This window comes from Planococcus citri, chromosome 3 (assembly GCF_950023065.1).
Source record: "Planococcus citri chromosome 3, ihPlaCitr1.1, whole genome shotgun sequence".
Taxonomy (NCBI): domain Eukaryota; kingdom Metazoa; phylum Arthropoda; class Insecta; order Hemiptera; family Pseudococcidae; genus Planococcus; species Planococcus citri.
In genome coordinates, this window is record NC_088679.1 from 32,732,209 (window position 1) to 32,747,910 (window position 15,702).

At 36.2% G+C, this 15,702-nt stretch overlaps 1 protein-coding gene across 1 annotated transcript in view; it reads right to left on the reverse strand.

The window, feature by feature from the left end:
- Positions 1-14,875, reverse strand: part of LOC135840376 (neuroligin-4, X-linked-like) — a 382,893-nt gene extending 368,018 nt beyond the window's left edge. The window contains exon 1 of the mRNA XM_065356875.1: positions 14,223-14,875. Within this exon, the coding sequence (XP_065212947.1) occupies positions 14,223-14,631 (409 nt within the window). The 5' untranslated portion in view covers positions 14,632-14,875. The remainder of the gene's footprint in view (positions 1-14,222) is intronic.
- Between the last annotated feature and the right edge of the window lie 827 nt (positions 14,876-15,702).

Sequence of the window (15,702 nt, forward strand, 5' to 3'; positions counted from 1 at the left end):
GCTCATATTTGACGTTCTGAATATCAAAATCAAGCTCAATGAAAGAATTCTTTCGAGAAAGTGAAAAGAATTCAATTCTAAATTAGCTATACACATAACAAGTAAAAATTCCCAATTATTTTCAATAAAAAGCTTAATAGATGTAATAAAATTTGTAGCTCACCTTATAATAAATCTATTCCAATGAGTAACGATCCATTCTTTTGGCAATTTCTTCAAAATTTGAGCAAATCTTTCGATCCATCCTGATTTCCTTTCATCCATTTCGCATCTACGATTCAAAAAACATTCAAAATTAATAAAATAATGCAGATCCACTGTTCATGGCTCAAAATTATTAAACGTGAGGCGTTATAATATACCTCACACCGTTCAGACACTAAAATTCTAAACTATTTTGATCATTTTAAGCTAAATTAAACTGAAAATTAATTACCTAAATGAAATTCTCCAAGTTTCGATCGTATTTTCCAAATTTCTTCGCGATTTTTCATCTCTTGATATTCAGCAATCACTCGTTCGAACCGTTGGCAATTCTACTACTGGATCTGTAACATAAAACAAATGAAAAGTCATTAATTAAACAGTAATTAGAAAAATTCATACTCTAAATCTACAACTACGACTAATTAATCCAAAAATCTTCCATCTTGTTGTTTGTTTACAAAAATTTTCAATTATCACCAAAAATCCTGATTTTAACTAGCACTCCTACTGGCGTCGTTTTGAACTAAGACACCATCTTGGAGCTCTCTAAAATTTTTTTTGATATTTATTTTCGATTCTATTATCAAAACTGAATTTAACCGGTTGCGTATTAGCGTTCTATTCTCAGCAAAAATATAAAAATTATTAAAATTCTGCTATTAAATGACCTTTATTTTCTCGCAAACAGAATCCATTACGCGTCAGGTAACCTCTTTAATATGATTTCCTATAAAAATCCAGTTTGAATATAGCTAATCGATATGTTATTCTGCGTTATTAGATACAGAAAACAACATGTCTGACCCGACCTGCGTTTATTGCGGCCTTTCAGTAAATCACCAGCAAACGAACGACAATATTGGGATTTCGAGTTGCAAGCACTATTACCACTGGAAATGTATATACACATTATTCCAGAAATCCACGGAAATGAATAACATACGACAAAAAATAGTAAAGTGCACTGCACTCGCGTGCATGCAAACCTTAGCGCCGGGCGATTTCGAACAAACGCCAGCTCCGGCTCCAATCCCAATACCAACCGTGTCGTTCGATCCTGTTAACACCCAAGCTCCAAGCTTGACGAATGAGCTAGACAGACTCAATGCAACGATCGGTAAACTCACAATACTGGTAGAAGATCTGCGTGCCGAAAATACTCTACTTAAAAAACAATATGCCGAAGTCCTGAAAACGATCGAAAACTCTTCTGTGACGAAAAACCCAACGCCGATAATACCGCAGAATACGAACATAAATCTGCCGGATAGAGTAACGTTTCATTATAACCATCCCAAGACGATCCGAAATCTGGAAACCTGTCGAGTACCAGCGCAACATCGTGCCCAGGGGCAAGCTTATCACAGCCCGAACGTGATTAACTTTCGAAGTGATCATCGATGTCATAACCCTTGCGCTCAAAACCGTGGAATAAACGACCCACGTCTACAACAACAACCGGTACTACGAAATCCCAACGAGGACCGACCCAGTTATCATCGTCGTTACCGACACCGTTTCGGCACAGACTCGTCTGAATTGAAACCCTACTACCCTCTAAACAGCTACCCGCACTTCTTCACGACCGCAGGTTATAAACTGGGATCGGAAGAGTACGTGAGCGCGTTCTTTGCATTTGATGTACTATTGATAGGCGACGGCCATATCTATGCATTGGCGCGATACCTAGAAGACGGCAAGCCGCATGAAGGGATGCTGGACCGGCGAATGTATGCACACAACCTTCTATTACGAAATTTGGTCAACTACCTAGCATCGTTCGATAAACTCCCCCCTCGCCTCATGGTGTCAATAGGCAATTTTGATGTTCATTGCCGTACCTCGTACGACGAGTTTTACGCCCAAATGAACGACTTATGTTTAATATTACAAGAGCAGCACGTTCGCGAGCTAATTATTATACCGCTCCTTCCGCACCCGACGGAATACCAAAGTTCGTACGAAGACATCATGAGAGCGTTAAACCAGAACTGGGGGCCGGCATTCGGAGGCGCTGTCACTCGTATATCAATCATTTTTCGAGAATTGAACGAACGAACACCCGAATTGGACCAACACGGGCCATTTTTTTCACCTCTGAACTATATTGGTGTCGCCCGAAGCATTAAGAACCGCTTCATTCCTGAAGTTCAAAGAGGAATCGAATATCCGCCAACGACTGATCAGACTACGTTGACCACTACTTCGTCGACAACTCAAACCTCGCCACCGATTACGACGACTCCAGCCGCGAATAATGCTAGCACCGCTTCTACCCTTACTTCGACTTCTTCCTCATTTACCGGCGTTATAAGTACCAGTGTGATCAGTTCTGCTACAACAACTACGGCGGTAACCTCACAAACTCAATCAACACCTACGCCAACGCAGGCTGAAAACATTACACCTGGTACCTCGCAATCGACGACTCAAACCAACGAAAGTTCAGTACCTGGCAAGTCAACCTCAACAAACGAAACTGAAAACTTTGACGACAACTCTACAACGCCGCCTCGTACTGAAAATCCGCATAACACCTCGCACAATCTCGTACTGGTAAAATCAACAGCTCGTACACCAACATACGCTGAACTCGTAAAGCGCCGCCAGATAGAGGCGTTGAAAAGATCAAAATCATGGATGAAGATCTTACCGAAAAATAAGACGATTGATTTGACCAAACCGTCAGTACGAGCAAAATTAACTCCGAATCTGAAAATACCAAGAGTTAGCCCGCCGGTGAAAACGACACCGTTAAAAGCAAAAAATAAACCGAAAACTCTCGAAAAACCAACAAAAGTCGTAGCAGATAAACAAATGTTGGAAAAAATTTTGGCTGTGTTGCATAACAGCGAGGAAGAAGAAGAAGAAACCGAAGAAGAAGAAAAAATCGTTGACGAAGAAGAAACCGAATATGACGATATGAGTGAATGATTTTTTTTTACGTTAACTGGCAAACTATTTGCCGAGGGTGTAATTTATTTTTGTATTTAGATTAACGTTATTATTACTAATTTGTTTTTTGCCACGAAAAATGTAATTTTGGCATGACGATGCTAAGAGTCAATTATATACCCAATTTTTCTTTATTATTAATATTATTTTTCTCGCTATTTAATAATTGCACATACGTTATATTTATATATTTTTCCAGTCGTTGTTGCAGCGTTATTAGTGTATTATACTGCATTCATATTTTCTTTGTTTTTTGACGTAATAATGTGATATTTTTTATGATTTACATCACTGTTTATGTACACTATTATCGTTCGAAGAACAAATGTATATTATTGTTTTGATGAATTGTACGTTATGGCAAATACAAGCAATAGCATTTTTTCGATTGCTAAAACTTTTGTGTGATTTTATTACTAATCCTATTCTGCTTATTTTCGAAATACAGCACACTATTTACAACAGTGTCAATGCAAAATCCACAAAACTTGCGAGTACGTTATGAGTATACTCAATGCGCAAATTCGCTGACGTTAGACCTTGCTGAGCCACGTACGATGATGGATACGAGTTCGAAATTTTTATTTTTTCTCTCTAATTTACCTACGCTAATTAGTATATAATAATGCTAATTTGGTTTACACAAAATTTCTATAATTACGTGTTTACTTACCTCTTTGGGTTTCTTTTGCAACTAGCTTCCCTGAACTGATTGTGAATTGATCCATGTAACGATTACTGAGTACCGAGCTGCTTAAAATTACAACGCAGACGTCATCTTGAGTACCTGTAAAAATGCAAAGAGAAATAATATTCGATATCGTCAATCTAAAATCATCAATTCATCATCTACCTATAATGACCTGCGACAACATCTACCTATATAATAATCTGCACCTTAGTTTTAAGAAATTATTGTTTAGTTTGCACATTTTAATAAAGCGCACTAAATTGATGCATCTTTTACCTCGCCTTTGTAAATATTTTTCTGTCAAGTTTGTTAAACCTTTATGCTACGTTTAACCTTTGCGATGCACAATTTTACTAGATTTAATTTCAGCGTGTCACGCTTGCACTTTCTTTTTTGAAAAAATCCAATAACAGGGTGACGTTAAACTCGAAATTGATTGCACTTATTTTAAAATCTATTGCACTTATATTTTAAACTTGCACCTATCACTTAAGAAAATATATTGTAAAATATCATACATACCTAGTATTAAGACTTACTTTTAAGAATTCTTTGATTTTGGTTCAAGTTTTTCATTTTTTCATCCCTTTGGTCGTCACCCTGAAACAAAAATTACATCATCATTAAAAATATTGTAGGTACCTACAAAAAGCAGTTACAGCAAAATTAAGAACGTTTTTTCATACCTGTAACTGAAAAGATTCCGGATTCCTGATCTTGTACCTGCAACAGAAAAAATTATAATTAAAATTCTATTAAAAATTCTAAATTTCTAAATTAAGTATCAGCCATTGTACACTTACCAGATGTCGATACCTACCTAGCTCGCTCATACGCACTTTCATAGCGTATTTCAAGTGATTTTCTTGTCTAAAACCACCCCTTCATGACACAAAATTCATCTTTCATGGAAGGTATTCAAAATTCACTTTTTCAAAATTATTTTCACCTTTATATAACTACCTCAAAATTGTTTCTCTCTCTTTTCTCTCGAACCTGTCAAGATGCTGTCCGCATACTGCTGTCTCTTTGGACCATTAATGGCTTATCAGTAATGTAATTTCTTTGAAGTTGCGCACTGATGGTTTATTATTGTAAAAAGGGGCAAATTCAGTGCTGATATCATCTCCTTGGGCAAAATTCTATGCCTCCTATCCATTTTTCGATAGCCATCTTATCATCGGTATGCTTATCACATACTTTCGGCTACTCTGGCTGTGGACAAAGCAGTCAAGTATGGATGGGGCAGTAGGGGTCCCTAGGGGGACTGGGTACGTTAGGGGGGGCGCTGGGGCATATCTTTAGTTCATCTTTTTCGTGATCCATGCTTACCTCCTATGTCCAGACTTCAGAGTTAACCCATGAAGGGGCATTTGTGATGAGCGGATATGCCCTGCTCGCCTATGTAGTTATTCGTGTAATTCTTTCATGAGTGTGGCTTATGGTAATAAATCCGATGGGAGGAGCCATAAGCCACTAATGTACTCGCGATCCGAGCCTCGCTGCTGGGATCGTGATGCTAGAAAAATCACTTGGTCTACGACACTCGAGCTCTCTAGATCAATGTCGCTCTCGGTAAATATGTACAAGGCTTATACAGCTTGCGATTCGCGATATACCTATCTATGGATAGTTCTTTTGATTTCTTTCTATAACGCTTACTTCGTTAAATCCTGCGTAAGTTCGCGGTACTTTCTTAGTCACTGGCCAAGTTACTCCGGACACTTGAGCCTTTGTCTCTACAAAAATGGGTCTTCGACGCGTCCTGCCGATGCGACTAATATTTGGGGTCAGCACAGGAGAGGCAGGTAACATGTACATTGACAATGCGTACTTACTTATCTAAGGTAACTGTTTAATTCTTTTACCGGGGTTGCGTTCGCCCTTACATAGTGCCCTTTTAGTAATTATTGAGATGACGTCATAAATGTCATCTGAGTGCTTGCTATTTTATATGTCACGAATCTTGCACTTGTGCATTGCTTACCTTGCATTTTATATTAACCCATTATAACGAGTGCTAGGTGATGATGTGTTAATCACCTCAGCATTTGATATAGAAAGGATGCAACTACATCGTATTCTTTCCTATTATACTCGCTTATTTGTAAATGTCTTGGGCTATACCCATGTGTATTTGAAGTCACCTATTCGAAAGAGTTAGAAGATAGGTAATTTTATGTATTCGGTACCTATCTCACGAACAGATTAATTATAAGTTTACTTATAATTAGTTGGTATAATATGCTCAATTACTTGTTTTACACTAACATCTGTAAATAAAAACCATAAGTAATTGGTACGAGAAGGCTTTCTTTATTTATAGTATAGTAACTTCTCACTGTGTACATTGAAGTAGAAAGGATTGCCTATTTAGAGCTAGCCAGGTATTTATGTGGAAAATGTTCCATTCCGATGGAATATTTCTCAGAAAAACCACCTTAGGAGAAAATAATTATAATTACTTCTTCTAGCAGTCCCTCCTGCCCTCACTGTTACAGTACCAACCTTGCAATAAGTAGAATACCTATTTCAGATTATTCAACATTTTTGTTTCCAATTCTCCCTTACAAAAATTTTTTGAACCACATCTGGCTAATGGCATAAAAATGCTGACGGGAGGGAGGGCAGGAAATCAAGGGTAAATGAAAAATTAACATCATAAATTCAACGCTGGGGCAAAATCAAAAATTTCTACACGATTTTCAAAGTCCAAAAAGCTAAAAAAAAAAACACAAAAAATTGCGAATTTTGGATTTTGGATTTCAGTACCAACCTTGAAATAGAATATTTCAAATTTTTTGTCAAGTTTAAAAGCACAGTTTTTGAACATTTAAAATTATTCAACGTTTTCATTTCCAACTCCTACCCCTTCCAAAATTTGTTCGAACTACATCTGGTTAATTGGTATGAAAAATCCTGGAGAAACGGGGGGGGGGTCTGATGGAGAATCTGGGTAAGAAGTTGGGATACTTCAAGTTTCACCCCCCTCCCCTCACCCACTCCATCCCTTCGTCATGCTACTGTGCAAAATATACATACTTACAATAATTATCAAAAGTTGAATTTTTCGAGCAATTCCACTGCCTCAAAAATATCCTTTTTTATAAAAATGAAAATAATATTAACTCATCGGCCATATAAACGTCTCATCGTACACAACGTCGTCGCTCATATTGGTATTTACATCACACAAATAATATGTCTACTAAACAACTTGATTTTTATTCCAATTGCTCGAAATTCGCGCCGAATTAAAATCTGTCGTCGTCGCTCGAAAACAGCACGTGGCTCATATATTCTTTCATTTCGGTTGGTTAAATTCTTTTCTAACATACAGGACAAATTTTAATCATGATTTACGCGATCAATTCTATTTTTTTTTTCTTCTTTATAAAATGTACAGCGATATTATTAAGATGTGATAATTTATAGATCTCTTCTTTTTATATAAAGTATGTGCTATAAGTTTATGCTATAAAACGACGCACGAGCTACACAAATAAATAACTAGAGGCGTGGTTTTAGTTGGATTATCGCAGTTTTATGACTTTTTTGTCGCGGTCATCTGATATACGTACTTTGGCACCTAATATTTTTCTCGATCTCGATGATTCTTAATTGTTGAAAATTTAAGAAAAATGTGAAAGTATATCTACTGTTTATTCTATGCCTATTTTTTTAAAAACAAATACCTACATGCTGAAAAAATCCATTGAAATTCTCATTTTTCATTATCGAGACTTTTTAAGTATTTTTTGGGACATTTTCAATGCCCAGCACAAGTTTTCAAAATTGAGCACAATTTTTTTTTTAATTGGGGAATTTTATTACTCAAATTTTCTAATAACCCCGAGATGATGAAATTTGAAAGATCACAGCTCCAGAGAGTGGTATGAGGAGGAATAAAGCTCATTTAGTCGTCAAAATATTACGAGGGCATCCGATATTTCTGAAGACCCTGCGGATTGCACCTGCCAATTTTAAGATACTGTCTAATAATTAAAATTTTCACTTTCCAGCAGTTTAAATTTCAACAAAGTCAACCTATTACATCTTTGGTAAAATTGATTCGATTGAAATTCAAGCCGCAAAGATCGATTAACACATTTGTATTGATGCATCGTCGTACAACACAGATTATAGTGTAAAGCATTGTTGATAGGTATTGAGTGCTTTTAAATGTTCAGCCACCAACCGCAAACCAATCACGTAAAAACCAATTTCTCGTAAATCATTAAATAACAATGGACTATGCTTCGGTAACACCGCGATACCACGTTGGAAAAATTTCATTTATAATCACTCTCTCTCACATTCCAAAAACGGATGTTTCTGAATAACGTGCTTCAAAGGAATTCATTGTTCAAGTTTCCTTATTCTTCGCAGATGTGATGCCTTCGATCCTTGACGTTTCCTCATGTCTAACCAACACCACGTGCCTGGCAATTTATTCGACCTACACGTTACATGTATATCCGTCATTTATAAATGACAACCAAATACCTACTAATTTATACATCGTGTTTTCCCTATTATTGGCAAGTGATGGATCAAGAAATGTTTCACGTTTTCATCTATTCAGATACATAGAAGTTCGGTTCAATGATACCTATTTACGAATTGATAACGTGACTGTTTATTCGTCAAGTCAGTATAGGTATAGGTATTATGTTTCGTATGTTTAGGAACTAGGATGAAGAGATAGTGAGAGATAACTATCTGTACAAAGACTTTTAGCTTACTTTTAGCATATTTTTTTATCGCAACTTTTACCGCTTTAATGTGAAACCTTCTACTAGGTAAATAATTTCAAATTCAGGTACACCAGATTTTATATCTTTGAATTTAAATAGAGCTCATTTAATATTAAATCATTTCTGGTATCCTGCTTTAAATGTAAATCTCGCACAAAAGAATATTATTATACGAATAATTTAACGCGATAGATATTCAAATAATAATCAAACAACATCTATACGATAGTCTAGTTCAAGTATCGAATCATTTTTAGTTGATTTTGGTGAAAACATCTTTATTAATTCAATTTATCAGACTGTTACAATAATGTTTATTTACATTGTCGTTTCGTAGACATCTCAATTTATCGTATTATTACGAAAATTTAGTTACCATAATGACGTCTCTCATTACACTATTTTCGATACATTTTTTTACGAATTTGATATAAAAAAAAATATTTACGTGAAATTATGCTCAATATAGAACGTTATTATAAACTTGACGTTTGCTCTACTTACGTTAAGTATAGAAGCAAGAACCTTATAGTTAGGTTGTAACATTGAAGCTCACAATAAAAGGTATTGTGGGCAGTAAACAATAAGTAGATTATGTATAAGTGAAGTTTTATTGTTTCGGTAATGGAAAGATATAGTAATCGTAATGGAAAATTTGTTAGTTACTGCTCGTTCGTTGAATTATATAATAATACAAAACCTTCAGATATTGCTAGATGGTGGTAGCCCTTTGCACTGTCTTTCCTTTCTCATGGGATACTAGCGAGCAGTCTTTCACTTAGGCTTACACCTTTCTTGACGATGAAACGTCTCTCAATGAAAATGACTATAGGTACCTGGTTATATAACGATTAAAATAGGTAGGCGAGAGTTTATTGTCGAGGTAATTAAATGAAAATGCCTACCTGCGTCCCCAAAGAATATTTTTTTCACGTTGGGTATGTATTTTTTATTTTATCTTAGAGATGCTCGCTATTTTGTAAATTGGAAAAAATTTCCAAAACGAATGAAAATCATTTACGATTCTCGCTGAAATCCAATTTAAGACCACGAAACGAGTGAGAATTTGTAAGTGTTGTTCATTTATACTACAAAGTTCACGTTTAATATTGCCTAATTTTTCACAACAATTTTTGGTATTTTTACTGTTCTACTTTCACCCAGGGTACAAAATTACAAGCGGATGTCATTAATTTGAAAGTTAAAGCTGAGATAATCTCGTAAATTTCATTTTAGACTGACAGAAGAGCTTAATTTTGCGAAATCTCGTCGCTCGACCGTCCAATGATTACCTGAAATAAAACGCGTTCAAGAGTTCGGTTTAAATTTTATTTAATCGTAAATTTTCCTAAGATTAGGTTGGTGGAAAAATTTTTATCGCGTGTGTTCTCTTAATTAATGTTGGTATAAGTGGATGTGATGCTGCAACTGCAACCTGAATTGCACTTAGGTACCTATTTTAAAATGCTTAACGAGAAAATTATTTGAACTTAATTTGACCTAGATCGAGAGAAGATGTCTTGAAAAACAATGTGACCAAAATTTTGAGTGCTGGAGTTCATTTTCGGATTTTTGGAAATTTTAATTTTTTTCTTCAAACGAAATAAACAATATATGAATTATGTAATTATTACCTACTTACTTTATTTCAACCCTTCAATTCGAAAACAACGATTTTTGGGTTGTTCCAGAGCATTCAGCGAGTCTTCAATTTTCTCCAGGAACTACAAATTATCGCTCTGGAGAGGGTCATATGTTACCTAACGCATTTAAACTTAAGTATCAAACTGTTGGTGTAAAAAATCAATAGCCATCCAGGGAACTTTTCTGGCAGCCTTCAATTTAAGCGAAACCGATTGCTATGATCAAAAGAGCATGCTCTGACATCCCCACCCCCCGCTCCTCATAAAACATTTTGAGGAGCTCGATTTAACTTTTTTAAATTTTTGAACATATAAAAATTTTTTTTTGAAGTTTCTTTCAAATTTTTCCATAATTTTTTCAAAAGAAAAATGAGTCAGCATGGTGTGAATGTGGAAATTGATTTATTAAAATCCCTTCTTCCTCTTCTCTCTAATTTGAAACCCATCAGTTTTAGGAAGTTCTGAAGCCTCCAGTAAAATTTAAATTTTTTCCAGCAATTTGGAATTGCTCTGAAAGAACCAAAAATGAACTGGAGCACCTGCAACTTTGGTTGGTGCTTACTAAGCACTCTCTCAGATATTTTAGGTGGTTACCGTCAAATTCCAGCAGTACCAGTCCAATTTACATAATTTTTTGATAAATTTGCCAGTTCCACAAAAAATAAAATTCTCAAAAAAAGCATACCTATAGCACAAAGGCTTGGCCAGTTTTTTCGCTATGATATCATCAGGTGAATCCACATATTCGACCGATTTGAAAACAATCACTTTCAGATCATTCTGGAGCATCTAGCCTTATTTCAAATTTCTACAATACTTTCAAATTGCTCCAAGTGGCTCTTAAATGGCAACATTGCAAATGCTTTCGCGGCAGATGGTCACGTTACTCAAACAATTTTTTCTTGGAATTTGACCCTTTAGGGGGTGCGGGGGTGGGGTGGATGAAGCTCAATCGAAAAACTGAGGCCATATTCGTATTTAGTACCTCCGAAAACATACCAGTTGATATGTCGCATGGTCATACTTTTTTTCAAAGTTTCAGTCCAAATTTAAGAGGAGGAATACCACTCCCTATCGAAAGTGCCAGTTTTGAAAATATTATATCTTGAATTCTTGAAACAAAAAAGAAGTTACATCTATGGTCATTTTTGGGTAATTTTAAATTTTATAGTTGGCTCTCAGTGCTCTCACAACGTCATTTTGAAATTTGAACATTTAATTTGAAAGTTCAACTTTCAACTTTTGAAAGTTTTAATGAACGTTTTTAAATTAGATTTGGTTACCCTTTTAGAACTGTGAAATCAGTTTTGAGCCAAGTTTCAAAGGGGCGAAATAAGAAGCCTCCAAAGTGAAGTAGGTACAGAAATGTTACAAACAAAAAGAGCCCCCCCCCCTCATCCACTCCTCAAGAGAGCTGGGGGCGAACTAGTGGTGTTTTTGTGAGTTGTTGGGCGGGTAAATTATGTGAAAAAAATTGAACAAAATCGAAAGACATGAGGTCAAAAACCTCAGTCGAATTGACATAGAATGACCAAAAGGTGACCCTGCTACTCATCAAAATAGATTAAAATGTCGCTAGAAATTCAAAAATATTTCAACAAAAATGTTTTTGATAATTTTTGAAGAATTTTGAGCCCAAAATTGTGCCATGGAATCTATCAAAATAAGTAAACTAAAATTTTGCCAAATAAAAAAAAATACAAAAATTTGTATCAAAACTCTTTTTGAGCAATTCTGAAGAATTTTTTTGAGTCCAAAATTGGTCTTGATTTTTCGGATACCTCGTACCTATTTTGTACAAAAATCAGGTAAAATGTGGAAAGTGAGCGAGTAAAGGGGGTAAATATGGCTCGATTTCTCAAAAATTTAATAATGAACTCCGTTTTGTTGTTATCTGATCGTAGGCAATGTTTCTTTGGTAGAAGAACTCATTAGGTATAACAGCTAAAAGTGAATGTTCCTCTTCAAATTCTTGAATCTTGATGTAATTTGATTTTACGCTCGATACCCATCCTTAAAGGGGGGGGGTCTAAAAAAAGGGGATGGAAAGAGTACCTAGGTGTTTCAAAAAAGCTCAGTCGAATAAATTAATTAAAGTTACCACTTAATATTATTAGTTTTCGCTCAATTTTTTTTTTTTACGAAGTCTACTTACTCAACTACTAATCAAACCACCGTCGATTGGTCTTCAACGCTCCTCAGTGGTTTGGGGGGGGGGAGTGCTTCATTTTTCAAGTAACACACAACTGAATCATGTATTTAAAAAATGAATCTGGATGTGCGATATATCATGTGGTATGTTTTCGAGGTTGCTGAATACGAGTATATTAAGCTTATTTTCTGGGTCCAACCCCTCAAAAAGCCCCTCTGTGCCCCAAAAAAGGGGCCAAAATTTCGAAAAATGAAAAAGTCGAGTAGTATATCGAATGGTATGTTTTTGAGGTCGCTGAGTACGAATCTGAACTTATTTTTTGGGTCTAACCCCTCAATGTCCCTCTGTGCCTCAAAAAGGGGACCAACATTTTGAAAATCGTGAAAAGTCGAGTGATATATCGAATGGTATGTTTTCGAGGTCGCTAAATACGAATATGAACTTATTTTCTGGGTCAAACCCCTCAAAGCCCATCTGTTCCCCAAAAAAGGGGCTAAAATTTCGAAAAATGAAAAAGTCGAGTAATATATCGAATGGTATGTTTTTGAGATCGCTGAGTGCGAATCTGAACTTATTTTTTGGGTCTAACCCCTCAATGTCCCTCTGTGCCTCAAAAAGGGGACCAACATTTTGAAAATCGTGAAAAGTCGAGTGATATATCGAATGGTATGTTTTCGAGGTCGCTGAACCCGGAAAAACAGTCCAAGTCTCAAATCTTCACAACTGTGTTAATTTATTTGCACGATACTGCAAAACAATCGAACAAGACCATACGGAGTAAATCGAATACCTACCTACTCGTATCAAACACTCGGCTAATCAACCAGGAAGAAGGATGACGTATACTTACCCTACATACGCATGGACTTAAAACCTACATCTGATCGCACCTCAGAGCATAATCTAAATTCACAAAAGGTGTTTTGGCAAAAATCTCCAAATTATATCCATCATCTGAGACCTGAGACCCGGAAACAGTATATAAGCAGCTAGAATCAAATCTTGGCCAACAAATTAACGCAACGCAACAACACAAACGTAGCCCATTAATTTTGATCCTTTTAAATCGCTTCTCGATTACGTATTTATAAGAAGTGGAAGTGAACCTCGGCGCAATACTACCGTATAATTTTTGAGATGAAATTCAGATAAGGCCTCAAAGGATTGTAAGCCGGAGCCGGACTTGTAAGCAGAAAGCTGTAAGCTTCTGCAGTGTACAAAGAAGATTACTAGTCCGGCGGGGATAAATGCACAAGTTTCGCGCATCAGTAGGCAATTCAACTTTTATACTCGACCTGTGAAACACTGAAGGTTGTAGAAAGAGATGCGTAGACTATGGTATGGTACCTATATAGGTATGTTCTGTGCGAATAATTAGAAATAACGTGGGCATAAGAGAGAAGAAAATATTTCGCATCAATGAGCAAGTTTGTAAAACAATGAACGACGAACAGAGTGTGTGAAAGGATGAAGACGCTTTTTGGAATAATATCCTGGTCTTTAGGAAAGATTACCTACCTATTACCTAGTTACTCGTCGTACACGTATATATAGCTACGCAGGTAAGTATGGCAATTATTTTTTTTGTAAAAGAATGAGGGTAAAACCTGTCGAAGTTAAAATTTAACACAGACTCAAATCCAAGCTGTTCAGCAAGTTCGAACAAGTAAAAAGCACGACGCCGCGAAAAGACGCCTTATAAAAAATTGAAATCTAACGTGCTATAGTATCTCTTTGAATGCTCGACATGCATTTTTATTCGGCGGATGAGTCGAGTGTGTGTCGAATATGCAAATAGATTCAACCTCTTCACCTACCTTGAGTCGGAGCGTAAATATTCAAATACAAGCAATCCTCGCTTTGATCTCTTAAATACGGCAATAATCGTTTCAAGTATTCTAGTCTTCCTTTAGACATGTGCTTCAGCGCTATTGTCTCGTTGGCTATATCGGGGAAATTTTGAGGACACACCGGGGCAAATTTATCAGCCATTTTTACACCGGTCCATAGGGCCCCGCTGACCGGAGGCATAAATCTCAGATTACCGACCGGCGGTGCCGCGTACGGAATACCTTTATAGACTTCGACGGCGTCTAAAAAACGCACATTAGGAGTAACTATCGCGCCGGTAATATCGCCATATTTTGTCCTCACGACGCGCGTGATGATCGAACCTTCACAAAAAATAAAAATACTAAAAAAATTCAAAACTAAACGAATTATCATGGTGAACCTTTGCGATAAAAATTACCACTCGGCGATTTCGTCAACGACGCGCATAAGGCAGCTAGTTATATACAAGCACCTGTAGTTCTTAAAAGTATATACAACTTGACCAAAAAAAAATCACTCGGATGAGAATTTTTTTAAACGAAATTTACATTTCTAAAACACGAAACATGAACACGAATGTAGAGATTTTCGAAACATACATCGCGAATCCTGCCGTCAGAAGAATATGCCCGCTTCAACGCCGATACAATACTACTTTCGAATTTGTCGGCGAGACCGTTACCCAAAAATTATACAAACACGCGTGCGCCCTAACGGTGGTGCTTTTTCTTTTAATTTGATTTACTCGATTCGTATACCATGTATAGAGAGAAGGCCTACGAAAGGGGATGAAGAGAGGGGTTTCTTGTAGTTTTTTTCATCTTATACGAGTGCACGAGAGAGGAGCTACGAGGTATGTGTTCCATTCATATGAGGTTTAAAAAATTACTCCGACCCAGCCAAATCGCTCATGCAGCTTGTGCGAGGTATCTTTATTAGATTCAAGGTAAATTATACCTACACGTACTCGGTGTACTAGCTTCAAAGGTGTCTAGGGACGAGCGAGTATCTAGGGAGATAAGCGATATCGTGGCTGTAACAAATTATCGAGTGAAAAATCAGCGAGCGAATTGAACGATAGTATAAAGTCAATTGTCAAAAAGTAACGATTGGCGAAATTTTATTCAAAATGAAAAATAGGTGCTTTGTTATTAGCTGTGACTATGGAATTATACGATACATATTTTTAAATTAGTAGACAACGTTAGTACACGAAATGAAAGCATATTTTGTTCGTGTGCAAAATTGTGGCATTTTTTTTTTTTTGAAACTCGGTTTCAAATGCAGACGTCAACGTCGCGTCGAGAGAAACGAAATACCTACTTATAAGCAACATGAATTACTACTTACCATAAATTTCGAGCTTTTGAATGCTGTCGAGGAATATTGAACTGCTTTACTATGTAGTTACTAGTTTAGCATTCTCATTTTCTTTCAAAAAAAAAGTACAATTATTGGTACAGA